The 19,674-nt window shown below is 47.4% G+C and overlaps 1 protein-coding gene across 2 annotated transcripts in view; it reads right to left on the bottom strand.

The window, feature by feature from the left end:
* The window catches only part of Zfhx3 (zinc finger homeobox 3), a 241,039-nt gene that overhangs the window by 85,510 nt on the left and 135,855 nt on the right, over positions 1 to 19,674 (bottom strand). For both annotated transcript variants that reach the window (XM_076839379.2, XM_076839378.2), the window contains exon 4: positions 8,933 to 9,164. In XM_076839379.2, the coding sequence (XP_076695494.2) occupies positions 8,933 to 9,164 (232 nt within the window). The remainder of the gene's footprint in view (positions 1 to 8,932; positions 9,165 to 19,674) is intronic.

Here is a 19,674-nt window from a genome sequence, read left to right as displayed (position 1 = left end):
TAATTAGAGCAGAGGTCAAGGATCTTTTAAAAGCAATAAATAGCTTCTTTTATTAGCATACTCACAAAAGGTCTCAAGATAGTCTTGAGGTATGAAACTATAAAAAGCCCTTTAACATCCACTCTGAAAAAAAAAAACATCTTCACAAAGTCCTTTCAAAGTCCCTCAAAACTGCTAATGGAAAAGACGTAAGTGGCAAAACCAAAATTAAGTGGCTATTTGAAGACACAGTTCTTCCATACAGAGAAAAACTGAGACAAGCAAGGAAAAGATGGACCCCATTCAAGCCAGCAGGAAGCCAGCAGGTCCTGCACTTCTTCAAAATGCAAGCCAGAGAGTATCATGGGGAGCACAGCCCACACCTCATGTGGGCCTGCGGAGGAACCCAGTGCTGACAAGCACATATTCTGGACTGTTCTATAAGTCTGTGCTGTCCCCTGAGGTAGCCACAATCCACATGTCACTAGGAAGCACTGAAAATGTGACTAGTATGATGGTGAAAATGAACTTATATTTTTATTTAAACTTAGTAGAGGATCTACAGAAGCTTCCTGGTGCCTCTCCAGGGATCTTTAAATCCAGGAATCAGGAAAATACAAGCAGTGCTTATACTAATATGCAAGGCCACATAACTTTCTGCTGCTAGTCAGTGTCTGAAGACAAAAAAAAAATCGTTTGGAACTATAATTCTTATAATTGGGTCACAGTTTGAAGGGGGTTCCTTACCATCTGTATGTCTGAGAAGAAGCCTTTGAGCTATTTCTGTTAACAGAGAGATACATGTTCTATTTCTTCCCTGGCCCCCTACCAAGGTTGGGAACAAGTTCCATACAGGATGTGAGCAGCCCCAGAAACGGATTCTTTGGACATTCCTAAAGACAACCTAAGTACAAATCATTAGTTCTCTTAAAAAATACATTAGAGCAATGAAGGAGGCATTAAGTGCAGAGGCTGGGATGGGTATCAGTATGGGAAGGGTCTGTACATGACAGGACAGTGAGGACAGCCACTAATTTCCCTGACATGGGTTGACATTACAGGATCCTTCCCTTCCAGTGAAATTCGAGAACAGAATCCCTGACTCCCACCTCAACAAAAAGGCCTCTTTACTGGCTGGCTATCCAGGTCCTCTTCAGGGTCAAGTCTCAAACTTGGGATTCCTTGGATACCGCTTTCCAAGCCACTTGGGATAGTATGAGATAAAGATTTCACTAAAATAATGCTCAGTAGGACATGACATTCTGTGTTCTCACTGGGAGCTCCCTGTGTCTCTGGGCTCTGAGGAGCCAACTGGGGTCTCTGGCATGTTCAGATACTTCAACAGAGAACATTAATGCTCACCCCTTGGCACCTCCTAACTCCAGTAACAAGGGGCCGGCATCTTTCATTCCTTTTTCTTTTATTCGACTTGATAGGCCACTTGGTAGCACCCTCCCCAGTAAGGAGCAGCCACAATGCTGTGCCTCTCAGAGTGGACAGCACTCAGTGGCCATCAGGACACACGCTTGTACCTAGTCAAGGGGATGGCACTCCTGGTCAAGAACACCACTGATGGGCAGTTCCATACGCAGCTGAGCCCCAGTGAGAGATACAGAAACACCACCGAACCCCCAGGCAGTTAGAGCAACCAATGAATGGCAGATCTAGGATGAGAGAGGATGAAGACGAGGGAACCACTTCAGCTCGGGCTGCTACAGCCAGGACCACCTCTAAAAGGGTCAGCGTCCTGTGCAGGTGATTTCTCTCCAGAGCAGACAGGAAATGCAGATCTGGAGGCTAAAGACCCTGGACCCACTCCCCTGGTGATCATCCTGGTGATGTTACATGCTCTCCAGAGGGACTCTTGCAGGCCAGCAGCATGTGACAGCAGTGAAGTAGCACTCTGCATATGTCCACCTTCCAACAGACCAGATCATTAGCATATTTTGCAGAGAGCCAGCAGAAAAGTTTAATTGCCCTTAATTACCCAGTTCAAGAAGGCTCCTGGATAATGGCTCTCAGATTTCTTGCCTGGTATCGACATAATTTCCCTGACTCTGGCTTCATTATATCCCTAACTTAGAGGCAAGAGCCTCTCCAAGATGGCTTTCCACGGGATGCTGACATTCCAGGAAAGCTGGTCTGTCACTACAAAGGGCTCTTATATGAGGAATCAGACCTTCAGCTCTCACGCTGCTCTGGTGTGCGCACGCGTGTATGTGCACGCCCGCATGCGTGTGGGTGGTGTGGGAGGAAGGGGAGAGAAGGAGACTCTAGCATGTACTTAGAAGAAGGACTGAGACAAGGAATATGTAATCAGAAGCCATCACAATTACAAATGTAAATGAACAGGCAATTGGCACTGACCTTTGTAGATTGTTAGAGGACTAATTAAGGCAAATCAAGAACTCTGTTCCAACAGAAAAACAAGACAGTGTACACTCTGAGAACTACCCTGGTCTCCCTATGTAGATGCAAAATGCAAGAAAATCAGACAGTAACCAAACCATGAATGCTTTTCACTTGCAAACAGAAAACCACCTCTGTGAACAAAAGACAGTCAAGATTTTACCTTTTGGCACATCGTTTGCAAGTTTGCTAAGAATCTCTTACCAACACCACCACCAATGTGGGAGTTCTTGCTAGGTGCCTGACGCTCTTTGATTCCCTATCAATAGATTCCGCCCATGAAACAGCCAAACACACCAGCTATAGACTATTTAGCCCAGCTATCTCTGAAGATATAAGGAAAATAATTAAAAAAAAAAAAAAATCAAGCTATGTTATTGGGTAAGCTCCATTTTTCATATTGATACATGGTGGTCTCTGGGTCTTTGCATGGCAAAATAGCTTTCTAAAAAGCACCCTGACATTTATTTGTCCAGGGAATGTACTTAAAGACCTATTTTCTCTACTCCTCCATAAATGCTTAACATTTCAATCAACCCCCAATTCATTTTGACATGCCTTTACATTTAACTTCTCAAGTTAGAAATACTGTAGTCCTATACTTTTCCCAAGCCTTGTCAACAAGACAGACAGTAAAAAGGATGAGGAGGCCAGCTGTGCTTGCTTGACAGAACCAAACTTCAGAGCTACAGCACCGGCCACAACATACGTTAATACCATGAGAAATATCACAGTGAAATTACATATAATTTAGCTATGCATAAAAAAGATAAAAATGCAGTATTTCGTGTTTAGAGGGCCGCCTTCTGCCAACTTTGAAAAATAAAAACAAAGCCAAAAGAGAAAGCTGGAAACCGTGAATTTTTTTGTTCTCTTCAGCTGATGAGTTAAGCAGAGCTGTCTGAAACTTGGTTCAACAAAAAGATTCATCAAGGGAAGCCTGTAGTGTTTCAGTAGAGGCTGTCACCAAAACCACATCACGCCTTGGCAAGCGGCTTCCATCTCCCCTGACCCCAGAAATTCACTACCTTGAAAGCCAAAGATGTGTCGGTCAAGGGGGATGCTGCCTTCTGCTCCAAGCAAAACAGTCTCTTAAACTCTGAAGGATTGTGTCCTCTGTAAACTGAGTCATCATCAGGTTACCTCGAGTGCCTGAGCTGGGGTGTTAACCAGTGCATCCATGCCAGAAGCCAACAGGAGATGCCAGCTGTGTCCCCAACTCATTAAAAGGCTTGCCCGTAGTAGGCCCTCAGTGAAGAATTGCTTGGTGTAATTAATCCCATGTGTGCAAAGCTCGAAGATCTATGTCCATATGAAAGAAAAAGTAGCTAAGGCAAGGAGAGCAGGAGAAAACTGGAGGAGGAGGTGGAGAAGGAGGAGAAAGGCCAAGAACAGAAACACAAAGGGCCTCTTGTGTTCCTGAGGCCCAGGGCACTGATAGAGTGAAATCAACTAGAATTTCACTCAGGAGCCAGAAATGCCTCTTTTAATAAGCCAAGAGGGAAGCTGATCCTACACACAACACACCTATGCGAGCTTCCCGTCTTTCCAGAGCTGTCTGTCAGCTGAGGGGAAAGCAGAGGGCCGACGCCAGGCACTGAGACAGGACCCATCACAATAGTGATGGGCTGCCTACACCTGCAGGCAGGTAAGAATGAGATGAAAAGACCCAAGAGACGACTTGGTCTTGGAGAAAAGGCGCTCAAAATTGTGATTAAAAGCCCAGATAGGTGGCTGGGGCTGTGGCTCAGTGGTAAAGCACTTGCATTGCACGTGTAGGCACTGGGTTCGATCCTCAGCACCTCATATAAATAAATAAATAAAATAAAGGCATGCTGTCCATCTACATAAAAAAAAAAAGAATTTAAAAAAAAGTCCAGATAGTGGGGGGGAGAGGCCAGGGGAAAGGCCTCACATGGTTAATTTACTCTCTCCTCTCTGAGATATATATTTCCAAGTCAATTTCCAAATAATTTCTTTCTTTTGAGGCACTTGGGATCAAACCCACCTGTCTCGAGTGGTCTACTACTAAGCTATAGCCCCAGCCCTTGGAAAAACTATTTCTAACTTGAGAAGTTAAATGTAAAAGTGTGTTTCTCTCTTGGCCTTTCTCCTCTTTCTCCTCCTCCTCCAGTTTTCTCTTGCTCTCCTTGCCTTTGCTACTTTTTCTTTTTTAAAAACTGGAAAACCAAGTGCATGTGTGCGTGTGGGTGACCTGTGGAGTAAGAGTGGAAAGAAGACATCATGCTCTGCTGAGGACAACGCAGCTCAGGGCTCAGCCTGCCTGTGAACCCAAGGAGGAAGCTCCTTCCACCAGCAGGGCCCTGTGGGGGTGGGGGCTGGCAGCTAAGGCTGACCCCTGTGGTGCAGGGGAGGACTTGCACATTATCTATCTAGCCAAGAGACCTTCTAAGGATTATGAAGCATCAGCAGCAGCAAATATGACTCTTAGCCATCACCAGAAAGTCCTGAAGGTCGGAAGAGACCTTCACAGTTTCCTCTACCTTGATTCCTTCCTCTAGACCCACAGGTTCATCTGGGCTGGCAGGCTTTGTAGTGAACTTGGTAGTGAACTTGGCTGGCTGGCAGACCGGTGAGTTATTCCACAGCATAATCATCACAGATTTTAAGCCATTTTTTTTTTCTGGCAAAAAAATTTGGGGTGCTACCATTATGTAAAGTGTTATTAAGATTATGTTGATATTACTGAGCAATCACTTATTACTGAACAGACTTTGGTGCAAGACCAGGATGCATGGGATACTAGGCATATACGTTAAGGCAGTGACAATAGGTAGAACTGGAAGAGGTACTTTTGTTGTCCACAGTGAAGACACCATTCCAGAGTTTGCGCCATCAGCCCTAGCAAGGGAGACCCTGATACTTTTAGAAAAGGCCATGAGACTGTGGTATGAAGTCCAGAGCTTGGAAAAAGAAGGAAGTGCTTGCTGATGGCTTTTGCATAAAACTTTGTGGTGTGTAGACAACAGAGGAGAAAAAGCAAAAGCAGAAAGGGGAAGGAGCACTGTGGTCATGAAATGAGAGGAGGACGGGGCGCCGGCATCACAGCCTCCAGACAGCAGGATCACTGGCATCCAGCTTGGGGTTGGAGCAGGCAGGGCCCTGCCAGGGCTCTGAGGCTTCCAAGGGCTTCATGTGCACGTGACTGATGCTGCTAGTGGGAGGATCCCGTCCTGATCCTTCTGTTAAAGAGCAGAGAACTGGGAGTACTTTACAAAGCCTATGTTTACAAATTTGGAGGCTGATGATCTTAAATGTCTCAATTCTACCGGGCCCCAATGTCCCTTTTCTTGAAGATATTCTTTCAAGTTTTTAAGAGTCAATCCCTGGGGACAAGGAGGTTATGTCTCAAGATGCATTCTCAGGCAGGGATTTCTAAAACAGAACCAAGTTCCTGTTAATGTTGGTTTGAGTATTACCTAATCATTTGCCCCTTCGTTGTCAGTGGAGTGCAAACTTCACTGGAGCATGTGTGGGAGGGAGGGGGAGGGAGGGGAGGGGGCGGGTGGAACAACATGACTGGAGGCCAAAGACAATACAAAAGGATTTTGAAATGCGGAAAGGAAGTGTATCATCTTAACTGTAGTTGCTCATACACTTCAGGGGGGAAAAAAACCCTAATATGCATTAAATGAGAGAAACCCAGAAGGCAGGGTGCAGGAAAGCAATTCCAGAGGGGACTGCATAAATAGAAGTATTACGTTATAAAACAGGGGACTGTCTGTTCCAGTCACAGACCCGGGTGAAGTGGCAGCTGTACACTATTTAGTTTGGGGCACCTCATTAATAATAAGGGAATTCTGAGCAGAGTGAAAGACAGAACTGAGGGGTGAAAGGGACCAGCTTTTAATGGAAGATTAAAACAATGACGTATGTGGAGCTGACCAAAAAAAAGAAAAAGAAAAAAACCCCACAAATTCTGAATGAAATGGGTCTTCACACGCTGGTAGGAGGAAGGGGAATCCCGTGAAATGACTCAGCAGCAGAATAATGGGGAGAAGCAGAGCCAAACAGAGACCAAATTACCCTGGTGAGGAGCAAGGTCCCCCACAGCCAGGTGGCACCACTAATGTCTGTGGGAACCGTTGCCACTGTGGCCCCAAGGGCCTCACAACAGAGGGAGGGGACCAGCGATGGAGCAGAAGAGGTGGAATGTAAACTTGAACAGAAAAGCCACTTGAGAACACATGGGAAGGGACAGTCTCAGGGTGAACTCAGTGACAGAGATGATCCTGGTCCCGACAGCTCTTTCCTGAAGAGAATGTGTCTTTTACAGTGACACAACCCTCAGCTCCCAGAGAAGGAGGAAAATCCCTCCACTCGGGCACCACCTGTCACTGGGAACAGTGGTGTCATTTCCCTGGAGCAGGCACAGCCCAGGAGCCCGGGAAGACACCCACAGGAGCCCGCGGGCAGGGGGCTCTGGAGGGGCTTGGAAGGGACGCCTCCAGGAGGAAATGGGGCTAACACAGAAACCGACAGCACACGGCGCTCGGAGATTAGGAACCATCTAATATGGCAGAGTAAGGTGAGCCATGAATTAATCATAGGTACCTAGAAAGCCAGGGAAAACAAAAAGTTGTACAAGAAGGTAAATGAAATTATAAGACTCTACATGGCTCAGCTGTGATGAATATTTATAGAGTTATAATAATGAAAACACTGAATATTAATATAACCCCAAATTATTATTTCTTCATAACAGAAGACGGAGGGAGGGGAAGATGTAGTGTGCAGGGGGCTTGTGAGAATGGGGAGGCCCTGGTGGTGGGGGGAGGCACAGGCCGGGTGGGACACAGTGTCTGTTGGGGTGTGTGTATGCATGCAGAGTGTGTCAGCAGGTCTGTGGGGTGTGTAAGTATGGGGTGCAGTGTCCGTGTATTTGTTGGGTGTACTGGTGGAATGTGGAGGGTGTGAGGCCCTGTTTATGGGGTGGTGAGTGTGTTTAAGAAGAGGCTGGTGAGTGGGTGTGGTGTCTTGTGTGTTTGTGAACTGGTGTGGGAGGCACCCGGGTGTAGGGGTGGGGTCTATGAGCTTGAAGATGAGCATGTGTGCCCTGGGTAGGAGTGGGAGGGTGTACAGAACAGCACACTAGTGAAACTGTCATTGTTCAGACTAGAAAGCCAAAAGATAATGTTCAAAATCTTAAAAGAATCAAGACACGATAGTAGCAGCACGTTGGCCAATATGGAAATAAGTGGCAGTGGCGAAAGAATCATCCAACAACTGAAAGGCATTCCCCTGGGGAACGGAAGGGTCCCACCATTTTTCATAACTTCAAAAACTATAAAAATGCACAATTTGGTAGCATTAAAACTAAAACCCCATGCAGCTTCATGGCCCAGTGGCTGATAAGGTGCTACAGGAGACCGAGGGACAAGGAAGGGCATAGGGTGGCAGCAGCCAGGCACCTGGGAGGCCGTTTGAGGGCACTTGGCAACCTCTGGTCAAAGCTTCAAGAGGCTGAGGACTGAGGACCAGGGCCTAATGCCCAGTGACACTTACGTAAGGGGTCGGCTGAGGACCGAGAGCCAAGGATGGGCATGGACGACTGTCAAGAGAAGCAGAAGGATGACAAAGAAATGAGTTCTGGAGGGAAAGGAGGTTCCAGAAGGGACCAGGAAACCTTATCCAACAAAGACCAGCAGGCAGCCTCTGGGTTTGGGCAAATCGAAGGTCACCGCTGCCCTTCCCAGGGGTGGTTTGGTAAAAGAAAAATACAGAAGATGGTTGGCCGAGTCATGGGCTGGAGACCAGCGATACGGATGGTTCTTCCAAGAATCCTGAAGACTCAGTTGTGAACAGAGTGAGGACTGAGGAGTAAGCGAGGGCTTTTTCTTTGTTGATTTTAGGACGTCTTCTTCATTGCCAATGGCTCATGTGAAGAAAGAGGGAGTTTTCCTACTGGGTGTGCATGAAGCCAGGGAAACAATCTTGGTCACAAAGAGAAAGAAGGAAGAAAGGTGACCACAGATGAGATGGCAGGAGATGGAGAAAGGAGCGTGTCCACCAGAAGGTCTCGACTGGGTGAAGCGGCAAACAGCCCAGACCCACAGAACAACAGGGAATCACTCTCAAATACGATCAGGGTTTTTACAACAAGTACGGGTTTTGATCCTCTCTGAAGTTCATTTTTAACAGACTTCAAGGCCACAAACTGCCTACTCCTAATACTGAGCAAGGCATGCAGCTTAGCATTTGCTAGGTCAGTCGGACCAATAACGGAATCCAGAGCACATGCTGGAGGAACCTGGGGACAGGGGCAGATCTTCTGGGCCCACTCTCCAGTAGTGGCTTGTAGCTTCCATACACCCAAGTGTATCCGCAAAGTGAAGTGGTACTAAAGTGTTATTAAAAGTAAATAAGTAAATAAATAAAGGTACCATGTGCCTTCCTTCCAGAACATACAGTCCCCTGAAAGTCCAGCAATGGCATGTCATCCCCCAACAGAAGACATGAGACAGTCCTTCAGAGGCCAATGCCCAGGTCCACCTTGGCCTCCTGTGCCCACAAGACGACTCACCTGGGTCAGTGGAGGGGCACCTGCGGATGGTGAAGATCTGCCCCAGGTCCTCGTCCTCCTCCGGAAGGCCCTTCTGCAGCCGCTGCAGCTTGCGCAGGCTCTCACTGCGCTGGTGCTTCATGGAGCGCACGTGCTGGATGAGGTTGAGCTTGGCCTTGGTGGAGTAGTTGCACAGAACGCAGTGGTAGTAGCAGCTCTCGCCCTCCACGCCACTCTCATGCTGCTGCAGGTGCTGCAGGGACAAAGCAGAGGGGCATGCCCTGGGTCAGCTGCTGGAAGCCACCACCACCACGCTCACAGCCAGAGGCGTGCCACTGGGGGACAGGCTGGAACAGGCAAACGGGATGATCCATGATAAGGTTCCTTAAAGGGTCCACTTCTCTAGCACCCTCTGAAGAGTGAGGTGACTCGCATTCCCATGTCCCCAACGTCCACTCACAGGTGGCTCTCCAGAGTGCTACTAACACCTCTCATCGACTGTGCCCTCCCAGGGTCACTCAATTTTTTTGTACCTTCTTGTACAACTTTTTGTTTTCCTGGCTTTCCCTGGTGTACCTTTCACTCTCCAAAGACCAGATTGGCAGATAGCACAGTCCACCAGCCAAATCTGACCCACTGCCTCTTTTCTCTCCCTCTCCCTCTCCCTCTCTCTTTTGTGATACTGGGGACAGAACCCAGGGCCTTGTACATACTAGGCAAGTGCTCTCTACCACTGAGTAATATCCCCACCCAGCCCTCCACTGCCTGAGTTTGTATATAAGGTTTTACTGAAACACAACCACATCCACTGATTGATATACAACCTGTGGCTGCCTCAGGAGCATCAGCGTGAACGACAATGACAGAGATGGTAAGGCCCGTGGAGCTTAAAGCATCACGATCTGGCCCCTTTCAGATAAAGCCAGCTACCCTCTGCTTTGGTGACAACTGGAGGCCATCACACCATACAACATCCTAGGTCTATAAAACAGTGCCAAAGCTGCTGTCTGGCCTTTCCACGAGACAGACAATGAAGTGTTTGTATTTAAAATGCAGTCTATTGGGAGGATCCAAAATTAGGATTTCCTCTGGATTAAGGAATGACAGAAAATTTTCTCCAGAGTGGTTCCCTATCAATCTCTCATGGTCATCTGGCTCATCACTGGTCAATGTCATTGGTCATGGGGTTTACAGAGTGGTCACAATTATGTTCTCTGTTGTGTTTAGCAGACACAGTACCGAGTTCAGAGCATGAAGGCCCAAAGACCAGCCGGAAGCAGCACACATAGGAATGACTCTGGGGTACAAGTCCAGTTGGCATCATGCAAAGAGTTAGCAGACCCCAGACTTCTGTGCCTAGGACTCTTAAAGATCATCCAAGAATAAAATCTACCATGGTTTTGAGTCTCTGGAGAAAGTCCTGAAAGCTGTGGCCCCTTTTCCCTAACAGTCAGGGAACCAGCATGCTCCTGTTGTACAAAGGCTGTCTTCTTCCTTGCAAATGGCTCATGTGAAGGGAAGAGGGAGTTTCCTACTGGGTGTGCATGAAACCAGGGAAACAATCTCAAAATGCATAAGTAACTAACCCAAGTCAACCCAGGTAGTGGGAGAGAAACAACCAGAACCTGGGGTTCACCCCCCCTCTCTCCTTCATGCACTCAGCCTCCTTCTGGAGGAGTGAATTTAGATGATAATGCAAGTGTTTAATGTGTGCATTGATACTCTGACCTTCCCTTTTTCTCCTCACCAACTCATCTCCACCCTGTCACCCAGGTCTGGCCAGGTGCACGACAAATGCCTTGGAATGGCTTTGCGTTGCTCATCTTCTGACCACAGTGCTTCTGTCCCATGTCCATGCCTTGACAACAGTTTCAGATCCTGCTGGGATCCTTTCCTTGCACCACTTATAATGCAAGACACCAAGAAGCTGCAGTGGTTGAAATGTCCTGTGTTCCACATGAGGCCAAAAATACCAGAATGGCTCTACGAGGGCATCCCATCTAATGACACTGCCCAAGGCCCACACACTCAATGCAATAGTCTATGTCCACTGACAAAGTGTGAAAAACCCAGAAGGACGCATGCACCTTGCTAGAGGATGAAATATAAATGCACCAACCAGGTGGCATAGCAAACTCACTAGAGGGGACTTGAGGCCCCCAAGCATGGGAGCCCACCAAAACATCCCACAATAAATTCTGCCAAGCTGGAGGTTTGGATGCAAAGGGCTTCAGAGGCACCAAGGGAGAATGATCACCCCCACCGCCCAAAATGGGTGACTCAACACACTCAAATGTGGAGCTTGGAACAAAATAAAATCCCTACCTGTAACAGCTGCCCTAGAATAATTTCACAACCAGGAGATGAAAGAACTAGGAGAGCCCAGTGCTAAATGCTAAAAAATTTACAAATGACAACAAAAAGCTAACTTTCTAAAAATAAATGGGAGCTGATTTTTAAGTGGTTTATCTTCGTCATGCCTCTCCACAGACAAGGCTCCCTGCACAGGACTTTGGAAGGAGGGGAAGCACCAAGGCCATGTTTTCTGGTGGCCACACTCCTGGGAGAAGGATGGTCTGGCAGGGCAGAGGTGAAGGAAAAGGTGAGCCCGCCCACGTTCATTCTCCTCCACTTCTTCACAGGCCCCTCAAAAGGCAAAAGCTCCGGTGGGATAGTCCTGGGAGCAACCACATGACCTGGAACGGAGAGCGGGAAACCTGTGCAAGAACCAGGAACTAATGTCGTGGGTCACTGAGACCCCAGGAATTCTGCTTGTTAAAGCTTCAGCTAGAACTGAGTGAATGAAAGCTCACAGGGAGAATGACCACAGTCCAAAGCAATACATTTCATCAAGGGATTTGAGTAGTATCATGAGCTATGAAATCAGAGCAAGAATCACGAAAGCCTCATCTTCCAAACCCATATTACCTCCCCATGAAACAGGATTCCTCGCAATAAGGCACTGAATTTTAAACACAAAATTTTAATATGGATGGGAGGATTCGACTCCAGATGGCTGGGGTTTCCAGTCTCTGAGCCAGAAGACAGGGATATCATGGCCAAAGAGAGCTGTATGGGAACTAAGATGTCAAATATCTTTTGTCCTCAAATCCAAGGGCTCCTGCGTGATAAAGCTGTATAGATCTTCAAGTGAAATAAACATCGTACTGATAACTCTTGCTTTAAAAAAAAATGATGAAGGTATTTCAAAACCACTCTATCCTGGAGCTCATGCTGCTCAAATGCAATCTCTTATACCACCACAAATTCCTTTGTCTGTAATTTGAGGGTCATTTCAGAAAGGAAATAGCCATACCCCACCAATCATGAAGAAAAGAATAAAAGGAAATGAGGAAACCAGGGCCACAGTCTCTTCCACTGATAATGGGCATAGGGAACAATTAGGGTCTTGTCTTAGAAACTGATATAAAAGTTTAATTCAAACTTCCAAGCTTGCTTTTTTTACTCCAAGTTCATTCTCCAAGATGCTAAAAAAAAAATAATAATAAAATAAAATAAAAATTCAGGATCAACTATGACTGGTTTGCTAAAAGACATCTGCTGACAAGAGTCACATCCCACCTCAAACTTCCACTTAGAACCGGGGTCTACTGATGATTTGTGTGATAAGTCCTGTTCTCGTTTCTTGCTACTTCTCAGGCTGTCCAACCTGGAGGAAATGGATCCAGGGCCAGCAGCAGGGCCCTTACCTCTGGGTTCTTCTCCCCACCACCCAGTGATTTTTCAGTCTTGAATGGGTCAATTCCTTGATGCTATTGGCCAGCTCCTCCTCTCTCCTGAGTGGCACTGGCTTCAGAATGCCACCCTCAGAACCTGCATAACATGAACCAGCAGCAGAAGGTAGGGCTCAGGAGGTAGAAGGGAACTCCATGGGGCAAGTCAGCCAGCCAAGGACATGCTTTCCCTGTAGAAGAGCAGAGATGTTTTCATTTGGAGAAGGAGGGAGAATAATTTGTTCCTGACCCAGCTAATTAGAATACCCTCAATTGGGATCACAATGTATTTAATTAAATTCACTGTAATATATGAAGAATTCACCAAGGCACAAATCCCAGTGGTACACTCAATACTGGAGCTGCCTCCTCTCAGAGTTCTTGCTCTCCTCGCCAGCCAGGAAATTTTTCTCCCACGCAAATCCTGGATTCCCTGACGCTCCGCCTCTATCACAGGGCTCTCCCAATGGGGAGCTGGGGGGCCCAGGCTTTGCTTTACTTTATCCTCTTTTCTTTACTCTGTGTTCACGATGCCTCCCTGCCTTCCTCTGTCAGCTCCAGAGTGTGGTTTTCAAAAAATGAAAGAAAACGTTAACTTGGGCTGTGGTTAGCGTGCTGCAGCACGGGATCCCCAGGGACCCACTGACGGCTGGCGGTGGAGCCCATTTGCTGGGGTTTGTTTCAGCTCAGTTCTAAGAGTCTGCAACACGTGTGTGTAAATAAACACACATACCCACAATATGCCCAACCCTAAGGGCTTTACCTGCAGGAGATTCAGGCAGTGACAGTGGTGACAAAGAGGACTTGCCAGAGGATATGAGAAGGCATCTGTTGGGCTCAAATACTATTATGAGACTATACACTGGGACCCTGGGAAGCAACAGGGGTCTCCTGGCTCACTTTAAAAAAAAGCTGGGGGGGCGGGGTGGCCCAGGCATGGTGGCGCATACCTGTAATCCCAGCAGCTAGGGAGGATGAGGCAGGAGGATCACAAGTTCAAAGCCAGCCTCAGCAACCTGGTGAGACCCTGTCTCAAATTAAAAACTAAAAAGGGCTGGGGATGTGGCTCAGTGGTTAAGTGCCCCTGGGTTTAAACCCCCCAAAAAATGGGGTGGGTTGTGAGGGGCTGGAGATACAACTTACCAGTAGAGAGAGCACTTGGCTAGTACATTCTCAAGGCCCTGGGTTTGATTCCCTAGTACCATATAAAAAAAAAAAAAAAAAAAAAGCTTCCCACACACTACTGCTGAGGAAGGGTGACCTCCTGCATAAGAAATGAAGAAAGGAAGGTCAAGCAGCTAAACAATGAAGAGCTACAACTGAGGTCCACCCACCCATACCTGCTCAGCTTGGGCAGCCTCTGCCAACAGCCTTGAATCCCACTGAAGTTTCCCTGGCTCACTGGCTGGTTTAAAAGCAACCATGGCTGGGGCTGGGGCTCAGTGGTAGAGCACTTGCACAGCACATGTGAGGCACTGGGTTCAGTCCTCAGCACCACATAAAAATAAACAAAATAAAGGTATTATGTCCACCTACAACTAAAATACACACACACACACACACACACACACAGCACCCATGGGGGATAGGGATGTGGCTCAGTGGTAGAGCACTTGCCTCGCATAAGGCCCTGGGTTCAATCCCCAGCACACCACAATGGAAGAGTAAATAAATAAATGTGCCTGCCAAAGGCTGGGTTATAAGTACTGCATAGGTGGAATCAGTTTTTATTGGAAGAAATTTCTATGCTTTGACAACACAATTCACTTCCTAAAAGCTGAGAAGTACCCACGGGAAAGAAAGAAGACCCAGTTTGACACATATATGGAAGCAGAAAAAGCGCTCAACAATCTCCGTCTTCACCCAATTAACAGTGCGCGGCAGAGACCAGACCATCCTCCGGGCAAGCCATTAGGAACGTGGGTGACAAGCATGTGGCGGCCAGTCCCCACTGCTGGGAATGTCAGGGGCAGGCTTGCTCGCCCAGGCCAGAGGGCTTTCTTGCACCTCTTTCTGTTCTTCCACAGCTACTCATGTTCTCAAACGCTCGTCCCTGTAGCTGGACAATGACACCCTATGTCCCTGAGATGGACACGTGTGAGGTCCCACGTCCGTCTCTGTGACTTCCCTTCTACATCTGGTTCAGGGAGAAAAACCCAGAAAGGAAAGTCGCTCCCCATAGTAAGAGGCGCCTGCGACAGTGAGCCTGGCACGCAAAATGAGTGCAAAAGGCAAATTAATAATTAAAATAGAAATGAAGGAACAGAGACCAGGCTGTGTGGCTTGGTGGGATTCTACTCCATTAGTATGTGGCACTCGTTCACCCTGGCCAAATACTGAAAGTCAAAGAGGGCTCTTGTTAGAAAATAATTCATCGTGAAAATCAAAAAAATGTGTTCCTGTTACTTGTTTCCCAGGAAAACCAACCAACTTCTGTCAGAGAACATTGATTTCTATAAATCTGGAGGGGCCCCAGCTCCCTCCTCCTCCCCAATAATAGGAAACTTCTAACATCTGGTTTTTCATGCATGGAATGCAAAATATTGATCAAGTTTTGTCAAGGCCTCCCCTTTAAAGTAGAAATGGACAAAGTACATTCTGACACACGCGCGCCCGATTCACCAAGGATGTCTCCTCAGAGATGCACCATGCCCGCACCTACCCTCGCCGCACTTCAGGGTACAAGTGACATAACCCCATTCTGAGGCAGCTCCCAGGAATCCCTCTGAGCAAATGGGCCACCCAAGGGGAAACCAGGCAGCTGATGCTGAGCAGAGAGGAAACCCTGCAGTGGGACCTTCTTGGAAGGCCCCTGAGACACCTGGTTAGACCCAAAGACAAAGGCAGGTGGGAGGGCCTTCATAGACCCTCCCCGGTCCACAAAGCTGAGGGCTCCACAGTCGGGGAGGCCACTGGCACAACACCCCCCTGGACGATAAGAGTGCTAACCACAGCCTGCCAAAGCCTGAGGTTCTCTTAGGGAAAGGGTATGAAATCTCAGCAGCAAACCTGGGGAGAAAGAATGGGAAGAAGGTGGGATCCACACTTAGCCTGCTGGTTTTCCTAAATAAAGAGTAAGCAGGTGATGGCTTGCCACTGGGCACGTACACCACCTCCCCTTGGCGAAGCACCTACACAAACTGTTTGATTTTCTCTTCACAGCCCCACGAGGTGGGCTGCATTTGGCTCATGTCCTTGAAGGAACTGGAAGCTCAGCCAGGTTATGTGATGGCCTCAAGGTCTCACCGAGCATGTAGCAGTCAAGAGGGGGACCTGGGACTCAGTTCCAAGTCCACAGCCAGCAAAGGACACTGTGCTGATCTTGGGCCTTCTGAACCCCAGACTCTCCGGGCCCAGGCATTCACCTTGAAGTCCTAAAAAAGGAATCCTTTCAGATGCACTGAACCCGGGGGACGGGGCAGTTAATTTTTTAATCGGTGCAGTTGAGTTAGCTTCAGATTTAACGTCACATTTTTAGGAAGATGCGTGAAAGGTCAACCTAAATATATACATATTTTCTTGTTTAATCTTGGCTTTTCATCCACTCATGCCCTCGTCCTTGGCACATGCTAATTTAGTCCTATTTCACTGTAGGATCCCTGCGGATACCGGAAGATATAAGCCCCAACCACGATTTAGAAGAAAAAAAGGGAAAAGAAGCAAAACGCTCCCTAGATCCATCTGTTTGGGTGGCTCTGCCCTATTTTTTGGTTTCTAGGCCAGATTCTTCGTGTCCTGGAACAAGCCACGATGGTTCCCTCTCATTCTTGCGTCTTTCCCCTACACGAACGACACTGTCTGACTCAAAAGTCTCGGTATCAGTGGCCCTGAGCTGAACAGTAAATCTTAGAAGAAAAATCATGGTCTACGACTGAAGCTCTGCTGGGCTCTACCTGCCTGGGCTCTGAATATTTTGTGGAAAAGTACAAACAAGGGCACTTGGGGACATGTCAATGCCTTGGCATAACAGATTTCATATCCCTCTTAGTAAAACTCCATAAAGGAGTGTGGTGTCACTATCTGCACATGGGGAGGAAGCTCATCAGGCACACAGGGGTCCTTCCTAAAAAAGGTGCCCATCAGAGCATGGCACCATAAGCAAAATGAAGGCTGGTACCATGACAGTCAAAATCAGAGCCTGCAGAGCTCAGAATAGGTGGGTGAGTGGTTCTAAGTGTCCCCACGGAGCCAACACTGTACTAACCAACCTCCAGGAACAACCCAAAACTCCCCGGATCTGAGAATTACCCCCTTCACCAAGACAGAAGACAGGTGAACGGTGACCTTCTCCATCCACAGAGGTGTACTTCTTCCCCAGCGCCACTCCCCAGCCCTCAAACAACTCCTCACATATAAAGAGGGTCCACAACACCCAAGCGACTTCAGCGTCCATTCCACTCCAACATCAAACTGCTGTCAATAATGCTGGCTTAAGCACACTCCAGGTTAAGACAGCACCACCAGGAGGATTCAATGGGGGCAATTCATATGAAAAGCTTAATACAGTATACTTGTCACATAGTTACCCTAATAAATAAACCTGCATTTTAGTTACCATTTTTTTTTTGAGACACTAGTCTTTGGGATTAGGGTTGGAAATGAACTTCATATTTGACATTTCCCTCTTTGGAATCCCCATCCCTTCCCAGATTCCAAAGAGGAACCCCACAGTTGACAGTAAGAAAATCTGTGATATACCAAAATTATGACATGGACAGGGGATCCTAATGCACATTGGCCTACTTCTTCATTATAAAAGATGCTAAATTTTTCCCTTAAGTAACTCCCCCAAAGTCTTGTTGCAGGCAGAGCCAGGATCCAAATCCTATGACCATGCCCTTGCCATAAAACCTATCAGTTCACTGGATCGCTATGCTCACTGGGATGTCCATATACTAGAAATGAACAGCATATGCCAACATCTCAGAAAAGGACCAGGGGATGGAGGAAACTCAGTCAATACGGTTGGTAAACACTTCCCTGATTCCCCAAAAGTCACGCAAAAGGGTTTGCTTATTTCTTTCTCCAACCCCATGATAATTCACTCTGTGGTCCAAACAGGTGTACCATTTCATATGTAAAATGAAGATATTTATATTTGCCCAGTCTTCCTCAGAACCCATTTTTAAAACCACATGAGAAAATATACATGAAAATCCTTTGGAAGATGTGAAGGACTACCCAAATATTTAGCACTGTCATGGTCACTGAACCATGAGCCCAGATCTTGCTTTGTCACCGGTGACGGGTAAGTAGGCTAAGGTGGGCCTGGTGGCTTACGATGCAACTGGTGTTCCAGCCCAGGGGTTCTCTAACTTGAGCATGCATTAGAAGCACCTGGGGGGCTTGTTACAACACTGAAGGCCAGGCCCCTCCCTTCCAGGGTATCTGATTCATCAGGTCTGGGTGGGACCCAATAATCTGCATCTCCCAGTTGACATTACTGTGGCTTGGATAGCAACTGCTAGGGAAAAAGAGACCTCAGTCAGGAAATGGACATGCCCCACTAGAGGGAGGAGAAACTGCAAGACCTGAAATCTCTGCCCTTGTCTTTTCCCAGAGACTGTTTCAGATTCTAGGAAGGTGCACCAGATAAATCATGCAATGTCTGCACTCAAGAATTCACCTCCTTAATGAAAAAGTCACACAGAAGCCGCTGCCCGCTACTGGCCTGCTCCAGATACTTCATAAAAGTCAGAATTGGCTCTATTTATCTTCCTCTCCCGGTTCACACCTGCAGTCTAAAACTTCCTGGGGCTGTGGTGGGAAGCGTGACTCTTGATGGCAAAGCACGAGGCATCACTTCTTTCCCCCTTGCTCTGCATCCTGCTGGGTGCACCTGTCCAGATGTCTTGCTGGAACAGAGCCTGTGGAAGAATTTCAACCAAACACGAGAAAAAAATGTAATGGTCTTTAAAATTCCTCCCAAGCTCTTGAACTTTCAGGCTGCTGCTGCTAAGAGCATGAATGTGGCGCTCAGACCCAGAGGCTTCTCCCACGCTCCCGCGATTTGCTGACAAAAACCCTCATCACTTTCATTATGAGAGAAGACAGGGGCAGCGGGGGTGACAGGGATGGGGGATATGGAGTACCCACAGGGCTGACTTCTTCTTCGTGAGAATTGATTGATTTTTTAATCTTATTTCCTTTCTCTCTTGAACTAAACGGGAAAACTGATGGGACGGGGGCAGGAGTTTCCCTCTGCACAAGTGCCTCTGGTGGCCATCATTCTGGCTGCTGCCAGAGTTTTGCCCTTTTCCCTTAAATCATGGGTTTTGCTGAAGGTTGAAAGGGACACTTACACTTGGGGAAGGGGGACAAGGGACCAACAGGGTGAAAAAGAGAAAAATGCTTCTTTGAGAAAGCACCTGAGTCTGAGCCAAGAGGCCAGGGCACGGCCATCTACAGAGCACAGCCACGTGGTGACTTGGGCTTGGTGAGCGATGACACGGCTAGTTTCTCTGCTCTGCTTTTGGGCTCCCCCTCCCCCATAAATAACCCAGACAAACACCCTGAGCACCGAGTTTTGCTCTCCTTCCCCGCTTTTTAAGTCTCATTAAAAGCCGATATTGTTCGGCCTCAAGATGGAGGGCTCAGCATGGATTTTACTGAACGTTAAATCAACCAGCAAGCGCAGCCAGCAAACTCTGTGGCACTTTAACTTTAAATAATGCAATAATTATTGAATTTCCTTTTTATAACTGAAGTGCTGGAATGTAAACAATGGGGCTGTAATTGCAGGAAGGGGGGATCAATAGAGGCAATCGTTTTCAGCCATGTTAATTGTAAATACAATTGCTCCAAGATGTCAGCCTTGTTCTTCTTGCTCCCAGAATCATCCTAACGGATGACAGAGTCCAACTTTCCCATTACAGCTGTTCGTTCCTTTAAGAGGTTCTCAATCAGGTCTGATCAATCTGTCAAGATAATGCATGGAGTAAGTAAGACTCTTCCAAACACAGGCTTCCAATCAATAGCCTGGACCAGCTTAATGAGGTGGGGCTAAGGCCCAGAGGGAGGTAACAGCCC

The sequence above is a fragment of the Callospermophilus lateralis genome, chromosome 18, assembly GCF_048772815.1.
Source record: "Callospermophilus lateralis isolate mCalLat2 chromosome 18, mCalLat2.hap1, whole genome shotgun sequence".
In the NCBI taxonomy this organism is placed as follows: domain Eukaryota; kingdom Metazoa; phylum Chordata; class Mammalia; order Rodentia; family Sciuridae; genus Callospermophilus; species Callospermophilus lateralis.
Note: the sequence above shows the minus strand (reverse complement) of the source record. Positions and strands in the feature narration are given on the sequence as shown.